Genomic DNA, 17,753 nt, shown 5'->3' on the forward strand with positions numbered 1-17,753 from the left:
GTCTACAGGCAAGGCCAGTCTCAAGAGTTTGAAGGATCACAGTCAGGTGCTCAAATCTCCCTCTCCCTCTGCTGGAGGGCAGACAAGGTGGTAGGATGAGGGAAGTCCTAGGAGCCTCCTGTTGCCCCTTCTTTTTGGCTCTGCCTTAGCTCCATGCTTTGTTTTGGCCACATCTCCTACATCATCCCTTCTGGATTTATTCACCGTTCCCTCCCTTCCCTAAGCCTGCTCATCACCAAAGAGTCTGACCTCCTTGTTGCAGACTTACCAAAGGAAAAGGGGTTTGGGGATAAAATCAAGCCTGTTCCTAACCATGGCCAGTTTATCTCCCTCATTTTTCCCTTGTAAAATTCATCCCTTTGCCCCTTTTTACTTTATCCAGGTGTCTTTCCACCTAGGTAAGGGGAGGGGAAGAGGATTAGCCATCTCCTCCACAAAACTACACAACCTGGTCCTAGAAGTGGGAAAAACAAAGCTTTTTTGGTTCAATTTCCTCCTTTTGTAGATCAGTACACTGTAGCCTAGAGAAGGAAATAACTCACTTAAGATCATGCATGAAATTAGTAGCAAAATTAGGATAATCACTCAGGCTCCCACTTTAGACTTGTTCCTCCCAAGAGACCCAAACCCATCTCTGCTTGCTACTTTTCGTACATTAGCAAGGATCCCAAATTTGAATTGAGACAACTATTTAGCCTCCAGGGGGTTAATAACTGTTGGTCATTCCATTCTGCAGAAACACAAGGAAGAAATTCTAAGAGCATTATCTAAAGAAACAGTTTGAAAGAGGTCCCAGAAGAAGAGTTTCCTAGTTTTAGTAGACGTTGGTCAAAGGAAACCTAACTAGGAATAGAGGCAATTATAAAAGATAAAAGATATAATTTTGATGACAGGAAATTGAAAACTTCTGTAGAAACACAATTAATCCATCTGGCATAAAGAAGGGAAATAGTCAAAAGAGAAAGAAAATCTTTGTATCAAATTTCTTCAATAAAGGCTTGGCATCTAAGATAAAAAGGCAATGAATAGAAATACAAAAGGTTGAAAATCATTCCCAAGAATTAATTGATCAAAGGATATAAACAAATAGTTCTTAAAAGAAGAATTTCAAATCATTAGCAACCATAGAGAAAAATTCTAAATCATGAATAATAAGAAAAATGCATTAGGTGCATGAGGTGATCCATGTCTGTTATTACGGCTAACTATACTCAGCTGAAGAGGCCGAGGCTGGTGGATTGTTCAGTTTGGGAATTCTGACCTGTTTTATGGCTAAAACTCATCTGGTTTCCACACTGTCTGACATCAGTATGGTGACCTTCTGGGAGTGTTGCTGCCTATAAAGGGGTAAGCTGTTCCAAGTGAAAAACATAACAGGTGGAATCTTTCATGCCAATTAGCACTGGGATTGGGCCCATGAGTGGTTGATGTATTTCCAGTTTGGACAAGTTAGATACTCAGGAGAAAGAGAGTGAGGTGGGATTGTGAGGGAGGTTGAGATAGAGATAGACATAGACACAGACACACAGACAGACAGAGACAGAGAGAGACAGAGAGGAAGAGGAAGAGGGAGAAAGGGAGGGAGAGGGAGAGAGAGAGACAGAGACAGGCAAAGAGACAAACATAGACACAGAGAGACAGACACAGAGAGACACAGAAAAAGAGACAGAGAGGAAGAGGAAGAGGGAGAAGGGGAGAGAGAGGGAAAGTGACAGAGAGAGGGAGAGGGAGAAAGGGGAGGGAGAGAGAGAAAAAAAGAAGTGTTCATCAAAACAGCTTTAATATTTCATTTCACACCCAGTCAGTTGTCAAAAATGACAACAAATAGTCAATGTTGAAGGGTTGTGGAAAGAGGAGCATATTAATGCATTGTTGGTAGAGCTGTGAATTAGCAGGATTGTTTTAGAAAAAAATTTAGAATTATGCAAATAAAGTGGATAAAATATCCACACCTTTTGACACAGAGATACATTGCTACATATCTAACCCAAGGGAATCAATGATAAAAAGAAAAGCACCATATACACCAAAATATTTATAGCAGTTAAGGGGTGGGTTTCACAGTTATGGCAGATTGCATCTATTATCAGATTTTTTTAGGTTTATTGCACGTTTTGCTGATTTTTCCTCTTTTCCTTCTTTTTTTCTTTCTTTAAAAAAAATCTTTGTTATAAGGGATAGCTCTTCTGGAAAACACACATATACAAAAAGGGGAAATTTAAGTGATATAAAAACAAATCAATCTTTATTAAAAAAAATTGTCCAAAAGTAAATTTGACAAAAATCTTGTTTGTGGATGAAGTCAAAAGTAATTTCAGAGAAACAAGAATCATGCCAAGGAACAACCCAGAACATTAAAACAGTTTTGGGAATTCATTTCCTGCCAAATGAAAAGGTAAAAACTACAGGAGAGTGGGTCATTTTTAATTGGTCTGTTGGTTAAGAAATTTTCTGTGGATCTGATTACCCTGGAGTTATTGTCTCCATGTTTTTTAGTGGTGTGTGTGTGTGTGTGTGTGTGTGTGTGTGTGTGTGTGTGTGTGTGTGTGTAATTTTCCAGTGACACCTAGGCAACTACAGCTTTAGGTGTCCAAGTTCAAGTTTAAGCTGTAACTCAATTGTCCTGAGAGGCCAACGCCTTGCTGAGAAGTCCAGGAACTTGTGTGGAGTGGGAGCAGAGTCTAGCTCTTCCTGGGGAAAGGTTGGGTATCCTGGGGATAAGCCTCATGCCTGGCTAGCAAGGAAGGGTGGAATGCACTCTCCTTTGGTTTTACCCTATATTCTTTGGGATCAAAGCACAGCTTCATTGCATCCCTCCGTCCCCTCTTTGGAGGTCACTGTTCAGAAAAACCCAGGTGGAAAATCCTCACTTTCTCTAAGCTGTGGGGTGGAGCCAGGCAGATTGATGCTGTGCCAGCATGTCCCCTCACATTCCAGTTATCTGGGGTATTTGCAGAACAGAAGCTTAGATAAAGGCAGACAGGAAAACGAAGGAGGATGTGACAGGAACAGGTCCCCCCTCTCAGAGATATGATTTGGAAGTCAGCCTCACTCCTTATCCTTCACTCCCACTCCTGTCTCTTCAGGGCAGATAGTAGACCAGACTCAGCTCGCTCTCAGGGATGACCAGAGGTCGGACATGGCTTTATCACTCAAGGAGAGAAAGGAGCTAGGACACAGAGAGTGATTATAGCACAGAAGACCCGGAAGAAGCTTAGAATAGAAAGGGATGGTGGCAGCTCTGTAGTCCAGGCAAGGACTTGGGAGAAAATGATAGTCTCTCAAGGCATAATCAAATTCATTCATTAAAGCATCTAATGGGGATGGAGCCAAAATGGCGGCTTAGTAGCTGCAAAAGCTGGAACCACTCCAAGAATCCTCTCAAACCAACACTGAAGTATTTATTATATGCACAGTTCTACGCTAAATACTAAGTGGGATGCCAGGAATAAGGTTCTACCCTCGGTGAGCTCATCACATACACACACACACACACACACACACACACACACACACACACACACACATACACACTGCAAGGGAAAATAGGATTAAACATCTGTGTAAGTGACTCAGTTGAGATAGAATAGTCAAACCAAAAGGACACCAGTTCTATAGTTAGAGGGTCTTGTTTCAAATCCCGCCTGTTCTGTCCATTAGCTATGCAACCTCAAACAAACCACTTAACCTTCCTGGGCCTCAGTTTCCTCATCTGTAAAATAAGGACATTGAACTACATGGCCTCTGAGATCCCTTCTAGATCTGAGATCCTAGTGAGCCAGAGCTATTAAAAAAGGTTTCCTGAAAGAGATGGGACTTGAACTGAGCTTTGCAGGACACAAAACTGTTGTCCAGTGGGATCCTTTCAAAGAAGATAGGCTTTTTAGGATTTGCTATGGAGTCTAATTTCATAGAGAATCCATGAAAAAGCTGAATAGGCAGGAAAGAGAACAATATAAGTAAAGAGAAAGGAGATAGGCGTTAGACATGGGAGTTAATATTGGAAAGGACACTGGATGTCAGGGAGTCTAATCTCATTTAACAGATGAGTAAACTGAGGCCCAAGAAGGTTAGCTTGCCTAGGATCATATTGCTAGAATATGTCACAGGTGGGATTTGAACTCAGGCTTCGCTAATTATCCACCAGAGCTTTATTTACTATGCCATGCTACTCTGAAACCTACCCCATAGGAGTCCCTGGATCTTCATGGAATCATGGTAGAATGACAAGCAAGTGGCTGTTTAGTGAGATTGCTGGGATTACTGAACTCTGACCAGACTTTTCCTAAAGATGTGGGAAGACAGGGGCAAAGCACAGTCACATTTAGTTTTTTCTTCATTGACTATAATATGACTCTTTAATTCTGTCATTGAGCAGTGTGACCTAATCGCTCATAATATGTGAGTAAGAAGTTATTTCTGCTTGTATATGTACATGTTATGGTTCACAGGCATATATATGTGGGTATGTGTGTGTGTGTGTGTGTGTGTGTGATTGTGTCTCCTTGTGTGCACAGTATCCATCTGTATTTGTGAGTGTGCTTCTGTATCTTACATGCATATTCCAAATTCAGGCAATTTAATATTTCCTTTGAGGGAAAAGGGGTTATATAGACCTATAAGAAGAATGGGAAAGAGTCAGGTAGGAAAGCAAAGATGAAATGTACCAAGAGTTGTTTCTTTCCGTTTGTTTTCATCTTGGTTTCCTTCCTTCCTTCCTTCCTTCCTTCCTTCCTTCCTTCCTTCCTTCCTTCCTTCCTTCCTTCCTTCCTTCCTTCCTTCCTCCCTCCCTCCCTCCCTCCCTCCCTCCCTCCCTCCCTTCCTTCCTTCCTTCCTTCCTTCCTTCCTTCCTTCCTTCCTTCCTTCCTTCCTTCCTTCCTTCCTCCCTTCTTTCTTTCTTTCTTTCTTTCTTTCTTTCTTTCTTTCTTTCTTTCTTTCTTTCTTTCTTTCTTTCTTTCTTTCTTTCTTTCTTTCTTTCTTTCTTTCTTTCTTTCTTTCTTTCTTTCTTTCTTTCTTTCTTTCTTTCTTTCTTTCTTTCTTTCTTTCTTAGCATTTTTCATCCTGAATCCTTTGGGGTTGTCTTGGATCATTATATTGCTTAGAATACCTAAGTCATTCACAGTGTACAAAATTGGTGTTAATGTGTACAATACTCTCCTGGTGCTTCTCATTTCACTTTGCATCAGTTCAGATAACTCTTTCCAGGTTTTTCTGAAATTCTGTGCAATATTTTTTAAGGCATTTAACGTTTGAAACAGTTAATATTTGAAGACATCCAACATTTTGAAGGCATTTACACTCAGACATTTGTTATTTTACAGATAATAAGGGTTGATTTGGCTACTCTTGATAGCTCATTGAATATTGTCTTCCTTCTTATTTTTCCTTCTTGAAGCTGTACATTTATTCTAAGAAAATAATTTTTTCCAATGGATTGAGTGAATGAAAAGATATTAAGTACTTATTAAGTCAAGCATATGATAAGCTCTGGGGATACAAATGCCAAAAGCAATGGCTATTACCCTCAATGAGTTTATATTCTAATGGAAGGCACATATGGGGAAGTAGTGATCCAAGGTGAATATATTGTTTTGGAAAATTATAGGGATGGGGAAGAGTCACAGGGAAATAGACTGATACACCTTTTTTAGAAGTCATGGCAGGGCTCCTTTGATTTTGTTTCCATAATTGGAAAGGGAGGAGAGACAAAAGGTTACATGTGAAGCATAGTGGTTGGTTATCAGATTAGATGGTTATGGAGTAGTGTATTTGTAGCTCATCCTAGATGAAATGAGAGGCAATATGATGCCTCAATGAACATGGTGGACACAAGAGGTTGGGAGTAAAAGTACTATTTTTCAGTCAAAGGTATGCATATATAAAGATGACACATTGTTATATTTTACAGTTTAATAAAGCTTTGGAGTGAATGGAGTGCAGGAGAGGTTTAGACTAGATAGTTGCTAGGGGCCCTTCCTATTGAAACACTCTAATTGAAGTCATGCTTTTGTTTGTTCTTCTAAAATTCAGGAAACAAATGTCTACAGGAAGCTCTGGGTTAAGGGAAGTAGAAGAAGCCCAAAAGTCTTTGTCCAGATGGGTTGCCCAAGGCTCTGGGAATAGAAAGGGGTCCTTGAAGTCTGGGCTTTAGAGACAAGAATGAACTTTCCTTATGTTTCTCCCCTAATACAAACCATGAGCATTGCCTATTCCCTCTAATCCATACCAATCCCAAACTAAGTGTCAACTCTCTGATCTCTTCCTGGGCAAAGACCCTCTCTTTTAGTTCATCTTTTCCCCTGGTCTTATTTTTTAGCTGAAAGAACCAGGAAATGGATGACGAAAAACATGGAAGACAAAAGGCCATTCATCTTGCTACCTTGGAGAATGGTGTGGAGAACCTGGGAATAGAATTCATGGTAATCTTTGTCTCCTGCACTGGTGCTTTCACCATCAGCAGCCTTTCTATCCTCTAAATCTCCTGCCTGCACTACCCCCATGCCTTAAATTAGAAATCATGTTTGCTCAAACCATTTCTCCTCCTACCTAAATGTTACCTTTATCACTTCATTCATTCATTCAAATATTAAGACCTTCTACTTGTTCTTCAGTGTCATGATTGGCACTGTGAGGAATACAAAGACTCTTAATACATGGATTTTGATCACAAAGATAAAAGCAAAAATTCTGTTATGAAGAAATGGTGTCCAGAAGGGAGAATCTGCCCTCAGCCTCTGCCCTCCACACAGCTTTCAAAATGATGGTTCTCTAACTTAAATCTGTCTATGCTACTTCAAAAAAATTTAGTGGCTCCCTATTCCCATAGGATAAAGTTCCTCAGACAGACATTTTTTAAAAGCCTTTATTTTATTTTACTTTTATTTCCATTAATAAGCATTTTCTTTCTAAAATCATCCCCATCCCAAATTAAAATACAAAAAACCCCAAACCCTCAAAAAACCCTTAGAACAAACATGCTTAAGTCAAGCAAAATAAATACTTGCCTGTCCAAAAATGTATGGTTCATTCTGCATCTTGAGTCTATCATTTCTCCAACAGGAGGCAGGTAATATGCCTTAATATTTGTCCTCTGGAATTGTGACTTGTTAACTTGTTTGCCTTTAGAATGTTGTGATTATTGTATAAATTGTCCTCCTGGTTCTGCTCATTTTATTCTGCACCTAAGAGTGCTTTTAGATTTCTCTGAAACCATCTCTTTCATCATCTTATAGCACAGTAGTATTTTATTACATTCATATACTATAACTTAACTATTTCCCTTTAGTGGTTTGCCTTTTTAATCTCTAGCTCTTTGCTACTCTAAAAAGGGCTGCTATAAATATTTTTGAACATATGGATACTTTTCTTCTTTCTTTGATCTTTTTTTTTACTTCCCTATACTTCTTGTTGTGGTATTACTAGGTGATGGGTTATACATGATTTAGTGACATTTTGGACATAGTTCCAAATTGCTTTCCAGAATGGCTGTACCAATTCCACTAACAGTAATTTAAGATACTTATTTTCCCTTAGCCCCATCAAAATTTGTTAGTTTCTTCTTTTGTCAACTTTGATCTAGGTATGAATTGGAATCTGAGTCATTTTAATGGCATTTCTCTAATAATTGTGAATGGCAACTAGGTGGTACAGTGGATAGAGCACTAGACTTGGGTTCAGAAAGACTCAGCAGAGTTCTAATCCAGCATCAGTTGTGTGACCTTGGGCAAGTCACTTAATCCTGTTTGCCTCAATTCCCTTATTTGCAAAATGAGCTGGAGAAGGAAATGACAAACCACTCCAGTATCTTTGCCAAGAAAACTCCAAATGGGGTCACAAAGAAATGAATACAACAACTGAACAGCAACAATAAAATTATTGATAAAATGAAGCTTTTTCATTATGGCTATCAATAACTTGAATTTCTTCTTTTGATAATTACCTTTTCATATCCTTTGGCCATATATCAGTTGAGGAATATTTAGCTTGGCATTTACTTTTATTTTTATCTCATTTTTTCCCCTTCATCGACTCTCTGTTCCTGTCGAAGTGGCCTGATGGCAATTTTTCTTTCACAATATGCTATCTCTTGTCTCCATGTTTTTGTACAAGTAATCTTCCATCACTGGCACATACTCTTTCCTTACATCATATTTGTAGAATCAAGAGCTAAGTTCAAAATGCAACTCAATCCCTGTGTTTATGTCCTACATGAGGTTTTTGTGGACCCCCCCTCTCCCATTCCCTCTTGATGTTACTTGGTATATACTTTGTACTTAATTGGTTGTAAACATATCTTCTCTCTCCAGGAGAATGTAAGCTCCATGAAGAAAGAGGTCATTCATTTTTGTTTTTGTATGCTCACAATTTAAGAGATCTTTGTTGAATTGATCTAGACTAATATCAGTGGTTTAAGTTACAGGGAAACAGAATGTCTAAATAAAAGGAATAACTTCCTAACAATTTGAGATTTTCTTTCTTTTTGAAAGTTAAATATAGAGTTTATTTAATATTTTAAAAGCAAGATGTATATAACAGATTCATGTACAATCCACTTTTTCTATTCTACTATCAACATGAAAATGCACATTTTATTTGATATTTGTTAAATTTGGAAACAGTGAAAAGACGTTCTATAAATAGATAGATAGTAAAGGCCACCTGCCATCCCTCGATGAATTGTTCACTTCACCCAGATGAACTACATCCTCAGGTATTGGAACAAAAAAGGAATTCCACAGTAGATAAATGGCCAAAGAATAGGAATAATCAGAAGAAATGAGAGATTTAAAAAAATGGAATGGACTACCTTGTGAGTGCCCTGTAACTACTGCTGCTCACCCAATTCCATTCAACCCAACAGACATTTGTTAAACACTTGGCCCTGGGGGAATTACAACATCTACAGAAAACACTATCCCTACCCTCATGGAGCTCACAGGCTGGTGAGTGGGTATGACACACAGAGACGATTAGGGATAGTGTAGAAGAAGCAACATAAAGCAAACATATGTGGCACAGTGGATAGAGTGCTGGGCTTGAAGTCAGGCAGATTCCTCTTCCCAAGTTCAAATCCAGAAACAGACTTTATCCTGTTTGCCTCAGTTTCCTCATTTGTAAAATGAGCCAGAGATGGAAATGGGGTCATGAACAGTCGTGTGCAACCCAACAATAACATAGAGGAATCATTTACTTTAATGTTTTCATTTTAGAAATGTAGAACCTGAAGCCCAAGGAGGGTTAGATGACTCTTTGGCTCCTACAGGTAGTAGGTATCTGAGGGGGGGATTTGAACTCATATTCTCTGACTTTGTCTAGGGTCATACAGCTAGGACACAACATTTCTTTCAAGACAAATCATAAACAGTAGAAATGTTAGTATCAGAACCCACTTGGGTCTTCAGAATGGCAAGAGAAATGTAAAGCTCTTCACTGCCTCTTCAGAATTGTGTCCTTGTCAACTTTGATGTTTACAGTTTAGTTTCCTTGGCAAATGAGCCAACCCCTCCACCCCCACCCTTTCCTGTAAGTGTGTGACTTGCACCTTACATTTACAAGCATCCTTGTTCCTTACAATAACCACATGAAGTCAATAGTATGGTGTGGTGAGAAGAGTATGGAGACTGTAGACAGGTTTGAGGCTGACTCTGCTACTTATTAATGGTGTAGCCCTGGGAAGGTCATGTATCCTCTCTAAACCTGTTACCGTCCCTTAAATCAGGATAATATGTCTCTGCTTGGGTCATATCTGCCCACCAGCCTGTGAACTCCAGAAGGGTAGAGACGCATGTTTTATGTAGATAGTATTCCTCAGAGAGCTAGTAAGAAGGCTTCAAGTATTATAAAAATATTATATGAGTATATATATATTATTATTATTATTACTACCCTCATTTTACAGGTGAGATTGAGTCTGGAAGAGGTTCAATGACTCAGTCACAGTTCCATAGTTAATAGGTGTCAGAGCTGGGAAGTGACCTGAGTTCTTCCAGCTTGAAGACCAGCATTTTCTCTTTGTACCCATGAACAATGCGGAAAGGAATGAATGTTTATAGAGTGCCTACTTTGTGCCAAGCACTGTACTAGGCACTTTTTTGTTGTTGCAAATATTAGTTTTTTTGATTCCCACAATAACCCTGAGAAGTAGGTGATATTACTATCCCCATATCACAGTTAAGGAAACTAAGACAGAGATTGTGTCCAACTTGTAATTGTGTGAGGCTGGATTCAAATTCAGATATTCCTTGTTTTAGCCCCCCTGTGCTTTGTCTACTGTACCATCAGCTGCCTCCGTGGTACTTATATTTTTCCCTTTCCTCTGGAACCTAGCATGTTGAATACTTGCTGAATTTATTCTCTCATTGTCTGGTTCTGCTCTGTGTGTGGAGGAGGAAATCCAGGACCCTGGCGAACATGTGTGGGATGAGGAGCGAGGCACTGGTGTGGATGCTGGGACCAGGCTCCCCCCACTTTGGAGGTATGAGACTTAGAACTTTGTTTGTATGGGGACAAGCACTCAAAGTGGGCACAGGGGGTGTGGGAGGGAAGGAGATTCTATTACTATTTTCTTGATTTCTTTTTCCCTCAACTTCCAACCCTACATCAAAGCCTTCTTGATATAAGAACAGACTAGGGCAACTCCAAAATGGGCAAGGAGGAATTGCCAAGAAGTGGGGAGGAAGGGTGGTTAGGTGGCTCAGTGGATAGAGAGTCAAGTCTAGAGATGGCAGGTCTTGGGTTCAAATATGATCTCAGACACTTTCTGGCTATGTGATCCTGGGCAAATCACTTAACCCCAATTGCCTAGTCCTTACTGCTTTTCTGCCTTGGAGTCAAAGCTTAGAATTTTGATCATGTGAAGCAAAAATAAACAAGACAAAAGATAAGGGTTAAAAACCCCCAGAAAGCAAGGATTGAAAAAAATAGGGAGTTGGGGTCAACTCCAGTGATGCATAGCAACTCCTCTAGATCACCTAGATCACCTCCAACATCTTCTCACAAGCCAGATCTTTAGTCTGAGGTGATTCCAGGGACCTTTGCAAGATGGTAGGTTGTAGGAAGGAGAATCATAGACAGAAATGTCTATCTGGATTTCTCCAGAGGGGAAGGAAATATGGCACAGGGGAGGGGGTGCAGAAGACTCCATTGTAGGGTTGGAAATAATATTTCCTATAGGATTGGAAGATAAAATTCCCCATCAGAGCATGGAAACTGAGTACTGTGGCTCTGTATTTATATATATATTCTACATATATCACATGTATCAAATATATGTACATACACATATCTATTACACATACATGTAATTATATAATATACACATTTATATCCTCTACATATTGTAGCCCCCAGTAGTAAGAGTAGGCCCCAATAAAATCAGAGCCATCAGCTAGCTAGAGCCAAGCACATATGATCTCATCCAAAGCACCTGATAAGTTCTTTGCTGTTCCTACTTGTTCTTGTTCTACCCACTGAAGCCAAACATTTCCCTGTGACTCTGGACTGGATGGTTATACTTTGACTTATTATCCTATAGAAAACTCTAAGTTTTGGTGAGATAAACTAAGTTATTGTACTAAAATTGTAAATTATCACTAACCATCATCCCTGCAAAAGGCTTACCTAATCCCTTAGTCTACATCATTTTCCCTATAAAGTGTGTACCTTGACTCATTAAATTTGTTCACTGCTCAAAGAGATCTATCTGCATAGGTCCTTGTCAGTATTGACCCTCCTGTAATCCCCCAAACCATTTTTCTTACCCTGGTTTGCCAACCAATTAGCTATCTGCTGAAACTAGCATCTGTCAACATTTATTCTTTAAGTATATATTATATATATGCATTATATATATGCAATATTCAGTAGCATAGTATTTAGCATATACATACACATTCACCCCCTTACTTGATATAAAACATATGTATAGAATATTTACACATTGTAAAAATTATATTATATCTCTACTAATAAAATATTATATTTTATGAGGTTTATTAAGGATTATTAGAATTCAAGGAATAAAGAAAATATAAAAATAAGAAACCACATGCACAGGGCTGATCAGCCCATTCAAAGCTTACTTACTACATCATTACAATGGCCAAGCAGAGCATAGAAGACAGCGAGGTAGGCGTTACTGCCAGTTTAAATACTAATTGTGATCTCGCCCAGGTGGAGACTCGGGTGAGATTATAGGGAGTTCTGGGAAATACCAATGACTTCTGGGGATTGAAGTCTAGGGTTTAAAATCTCCATTTTTACAACATGTACATGCTTATATATATGTTATGTCTCAGTATACACATATGTATATACATGTATATGAACATGTGAGTGGAAGGATAGTGTTCTTGAGGCTGGAGGCTTTAAGTTCCTTTTCTGATGAATATGAGTTGTTGGGTTGTTGGCGTGTGCGTGTGTGTGTGCGTGTGTGTTGGGTGATGTTTGTTCAGTTCAGCCTAAGGTGAAGTCTACTGTGCTGCCCACTGACATTGGTCTTTTGGTACAACATGGTCACCATATTGCTTTTTGCAGAACTAAACATGTTCTACCTGAAGATCCTCAGGATTGCTACTGGTGTGGGAGTAGTAGCTGAGTTGGGCAAGAGCAGTCACTGATTTTTGGTTCTTGTAGGAGAAGATTGCAGCCTGCTTTGAAAGCCAAAGAGTTTTTCAGCCACCATGCTGAATTGTTTCGATGGATCCTCTTGGGCCTGGTGTGTACAGGTGAGACACTGAATCTGGTCTTTCTGGGGACACAGAGGAGTTTCACACGTCCTAACTGATACCTGGTCCAAAGTTCACCAAAGACTCCTTCCAGCTCTGGTCCCCAGGAAGGTGCCAATGCTGGAATGTCCACAAATTTTCTCTCTCTATTTTGCTTTCCCCCATTGCTTATTTCTCCTTTATAGCATCTCCCAATGAGCCCACCCTTTCGATGTGCCTTCCCCAAAGTCCTTGATATGGGCTGTCCTTTGTTGCCCTCTGACTCACCTCGACATCGATCAGACCTCAAAGTTTATTCAGAGCTAGGTCTACGCCTTGCTCATCTTGAATTCCTCACCTGTGCCTCGCACATAGTAGGTAATCAAAAGACACTTATTGACTTGTTACCTATTTGGTGGTTGAGGAACAGCATTAAATGGCAGGGAGAACACTGTCAAGCCTGTAGACCTGGGTTTTTAGCTTTTGTTCCAATATGATTAGCTGGGTAAATCTGGACAAATTATCTCATCCTCTTGTCTTCAGTTTTCTCAGCTAGAACATGGAGAGGTTGGATTAGATGAGGTTGGATTAGATGGTGTCAAAAGTCCCTTCCAGCCCTAACATTCTGTCTTTGCTTTTAATATCATAGTATAGTGGAAAAGGCATTGACTTTGCAATCAGAAGGTCACTGAGGTCCCTTCCAACTCTCCCATTCTGTGATTCTCTGATCAGAGATGATGACTTTCTAACCTATCTCTGCAGCTTGCTAGCTATGTGGTCTTGGGCTTCACTTCTTTGGGCCTCAGTTTCCTCATCCGTAAAACAAGGGATTGGACTAGATGGCCTCTCAAGTTCCTTCCATATCCACATCTATGATTCTGCTCTTGTAGGATTAAATCTTTGATTTCCCAAGACTGGACAGAGACCAAATGAGCCACCTGTTTCCGACTCTCTTTGCCCCTGTAACTTCCATAAGGGCAGAGAAAGGCCAAGCGCCCTGGAGGTAAGGGCCTGCAGTTAATTCTGGAGAAGTCATGGCCCTGAAGTTCCTTCTGTACCCCTTCATCTCTTCCAGCCTATGCTGCTTTCCTGCTGACAGCCTGTATCCTGGATTTCCAGAGAGCTCTGGCTTTGTTCATCCTCACCTGTGTAGTCCTTTTCTTTATGGCCCACAACCTGTTCAAGAAACTTTGGGGAAAGAAGCTGTTAAGATTTCTGAAGCCCCTCAATAATCCAACGTTGAAACTCTGGCTAAAACGGTGAGTAAGAGAAAGCCACTTGGGTTGTCCTTCCACGTGTCCTCTTAGTGGGTCCCCCAGCGCCGGGCTGGCTATCCCAGCACCCTCTCCCTCCCCTCCCACTACCACCTGGGGGAGATAATATCATTTGTTTGAGTTTTGTGGACTCTGGCTTCCTCCACGCTACTGGTCTTCCCACGCTATGGGGAATCTGAGCAAGTTATGCTTGGTTTCTCTGGTTTCCCTTAGTGAGTCACAGGCTCAGTAAGAACTAGGTTGGTTTCCAAGCTCTTCCATCTTGGTTTACCTTGAATGCTTCCTGCTTTGGCCTCAGAGTGAGCCGTCACCTGTCTCTGCCTAGCCTCAGGCTTCGGACTCCTATCCCAGCATTCCCCTGGGCCCTTGGCCAGCCTGGATTAGCATCTGCAGGCTTGGGTGCTGAGGCCCTGGCCCTGAGTATATCATTAAGGACTCTGTGACTTGGAGAATGGACAAGCAGGGAAAGGGAGAAACACCCAACAAACAGGACTGCTGACCCTGTCCTCAACATATATTCTGATGAAACCTGCTGCTGTTGAAAGGGCTTGCTCAGTGGGGACAGCCGCCTCTCCTCACCCCCTTTGGAATGTACTATTCTGCAATGCCCGGCGCTCAAGGTATGAGAGGGATGTAGAAGGCTCATGCCAGAAGCTGGAGACTGGCCAGGTGTTGACTGACCTCCTCACCTGACTCTTCACTGGCAACATTCCTGGGCCACAGTGAATCAGAACACAGCTGAAATCGCCCAAGTGCCCTCTGGACCCGGCTCCTCGGACCTGTCCTGCCCTGCCACAGATAGGGACAAACTCCATGGGGGCAGAAGACCTCTCTTATCTACATCGAGTTTCCTCCTCAAAGCTTATCTCAGCGCTCTGCACAGATCAGCAGGCAAGGTCCTGTGATTCCACAGGCCAGAGAATTTCCTCCATTAACATAGTCTTGAAAGTTGCCTTAGAAACCAGCTCTTAGAAACTAGCTAGTGGGGGGCAGCTGGGTAGCTCAGTGGATGGAGAGCCAGGCCTGGAGATGGGGGGTTCTAGGTTCAAGTCTAGCCTCGGACACTTCCCAGCTGTGTGACCCTGAACAAGTCACTTCACCCCCATTGCCTAGCCCTAACCTAACCAATACCCAGCATTGATTTTAAAACAGAAGGTGAGGGTTTAATTTTTTTTTTTTTTAAGAAATCACAGCTAGTAAGTGTAAAGGTGGAAGTTGTTTCCTGATTCTATGTTCAGCAGCCTACTTATACTCTGCTTTCTCTCCTAGGCAGCATTCATACTTGGGTTTTTTGCACGGGTACCGTCCTTCAGCTAGGTCTGAATATTGATCGGGATAGGCTTTGGAAAAATCTTAAATACAATTCTGGATTTAGTAGCAGGAAGGCATATGATGGGACTTTCTCCTGTTCTAGACGAACATGAGGGAAGCATGATCCTCTTGGAAGCTGGCACCTCCGGGGCAAAGCTTTTGGTGGGTTTATCCATGGTAGTGAGTAATACCCTCCTTGGTACTTCATCTGCAGGTGCCTAATAGCGGCTGCTTTGGTGGGCCTGGTATTGTGGCTGGCTCTGGACACCTCCCAACGGCCGGAACAGCTGGTGTCCTTTGCTGGCATCTGCATGTTCATCTTCCTCCTCTTTGCCTGCTCGAAACATCACCTCTCAGTGAGTGTACAGGCCTGGGCACAGGGGGCTGGCTGGGAGAGATATTGAATATTTTTTCTTTCCAGTGGTTTCTCATGAACTCCTCAAGGCTCTCTTTGGTCAGGAGAAACCTGCTATCCTATGACTAGACTAGTGAGTTTCTCCCCATCACAACTCAAATAGCCAAGAGTCAGGGGAGATCCCTGAAGGATGAGGCTGTGCAGGAAGGTATCATTTGGGGGTCATGAAACAATTATGGAGAACCAGAGTCTGTCTTAGCCTGGGGCTAAGCATGTTAGAGCTTGGCTCCTGGGGCATCTTCTGTAGGTGTTGAGCTGCTTATATGTATTCCATCCATCACTGGAAGTGGCCAGCGGATGAGTTCTTCCCTATCTAGCTGTATTGTTGGCCTATGGAGCTAGAAGGGGACTTGGGGAATGGCTCGTCATAGGATCCTGGACCAAAACATGGAAGGGACCTTAAGGGCCATCTAGTTTAAATCCCTCATTTTACAAAGACATTGAGACCCAGAAAAAGTCAGGAATGGGCCCAAGGCCTCATATATGGCCAGGTAAATAGCAGAATGATTTATTTAAATTTACAGTGGGAGAGAATGGGGACAGTAAGAAGGGAAGCAATTGAGGCGATTTGACTCTAAAAATAACTTATTCTTGCTCTGGCTGATGTCTGTATATGACTGTAAGGTGAGGTAGGGTCTTCTCACAAGATGCAGGCTCAACCCCGTTGGGGTTATGACCTCGTGCTCCCATGTGCTTGTGAACCCCTGGTTATTGAGCCTCTGCTAGCAAACTCCTCTTCATTGAGAGGAAGGGAACTCTCAAGAGGATGTTGTTCATCTGTTGGACCTTCTGGATTTGGAGGCTTCCCCCATGCTCCGAAGGTATTGGATATTGTGCCAGAGAAGATGCCTTAGTTCTTGAAAGAGATTCCTTTGTTCTCTAGCCATGGCTTGGATATCAGGGTCCCCCTGCTTCCTTTTCCCAAGGGGCTAATATTATTGCAGGGACCCAAACAGGACTCATAGAAATTGCCAAGTTTGATTCAATCCCATACAAGGCACGTTGGGTTCAAGCCAGGCTATGGTTCCCCTTTGGATATCTTCTGTTGGAAGTAACACTAGGAAATCTCCCAGTCTTGGCTTTTTCAGTTTCTCACCCCAGTTCATTGGGATTAGGCAGCTGATTCACAGAGGGATTCCATATTTCGGCCCTCCCTGTTAAAGCTATCACACCAAACCATGAATGAACCCAAGAGATCAGGGGGAAATGCTTCTTGGTGTTCTCTGATGGGCTCTCCACCTCATCTCATGCTCTTCCCTGAGCTCCTGGGTGCTAAATCGCTACCCAGAGGCCCTCCCTTTGTGGCCAAGGCCAAGAAAAGATTAGCCTCATTTTCTTTTGTATTTTAGGTGTCCTGGAGAGCGGTATCATGGGGCCTTGGTCTGCAGTTTGTGCTCGGCATCTTTGTTATCAGAACGGAACCTGGATTTATAGCATTCCAGTGGCTGGGAGACCAGATCCAGGTGCGGCAGGCTGGGCCCTGGCTAGGGGGGATCAGGAAGTCTGATGGTTTCTTGTGATACTGCTGGGTTTGAGAAAGTCAAGGTCTGTAAAAGGCAGGAGGTTGAGGGGACAGATAACTGGAGTGGTTGGCTCTTACCTTCTCCAGCTCATTTTGCAGATAAGGAAATGGAGGCAAGCGGGGTTATATGATTTGCTCAGGGTCACACCGCTAATAATAACTAGAGGCTGGGGGCAGAGGGGTGTATTTGTGTGCTGGGGGGCCAGTCTGAGTAAAAAGATGCAGATGGAGAAAATTGAGACATTGCTTCTCTCTATGACTAGGAACAAATGATTATTTCTCTCGTTTTGTATCTGTACTGAATAATCCCCCATCTCTTGGCCCAAGAGAGTTCAGAGGTTGGAAAGGCAAAATGGTAGCCACTAGTATATTTGGTGTCTGGGGAAAAAAAATGACCACTCAGAGATGGAACTCGCCAAATGTAGCCATTGTGGCTTTTAGCGATCAGACATCCAGTGTGTTAGCAGGCCCAGGTGTGAATCCCTGCCAGCCTGGAAGGACACCAAAGTCTTCTTGATATAAGAAGA

At 41.8% G+C, this 17,753-nt stretch overlaps 1 protein-coding gene across 1 annotated transcript in view; it reads left to right on the forward strand.

Moving 5' to 3' along the window:
• The window catches only part of SLC28A1 (solute carrier family 28 member 1), a 62,661-nt gene that overhangs the window by 12,725 nt on the left and 32,183 nt on the right, over positions 1 to 17,753 (forward strand). The window contains exons 2-7 of the mRNA XM_007479225.2: positions 6,317 to 6,419; positions 10,386 to 10,474; positions 12,634 to 12,725; positions 13,780 to 13,963; positions 15,504 to 15,645; positions 17,054 to 17,167. Of these exons, the coding sequence (XP_007479287.2) occupies positions 6,333 to 6,419; positions 10,386 to 10,474; positions 12,634 to 12,725; positions 13,780 to 13,963; positions 15,504 to 15,645; positions 17,054 to 17,167 (708 nt within the window). The 5' untranslated portion in view covers positions 6,317 to 6,332. The remainder of the gene's footprint in view (positions 1 to 6,316; positions 6,420 to 10,385; positions 10,475 to 12,633; positions 12,726 to 13,779; positions 13,964 to 15,503; positions 15,646 to 17,053; positions 17,168 to 17,753) is intronic.

The sequence above is a fragment of the Monodelphis domestica genome, chromosome 1 (genome assembly GCF_027887165.1).
Source record: "Monodelphis domestica isolate mMonDom1 chromosome 1, mMonDom1.pri, whole genome shotgun sequence".
Lineage (NCBI taxonomy): Eukaryota > Metazoa > Chordata > Mammalia > Didelphimorphia > Didelphidae > Monodelphis > Monodelphis domestica.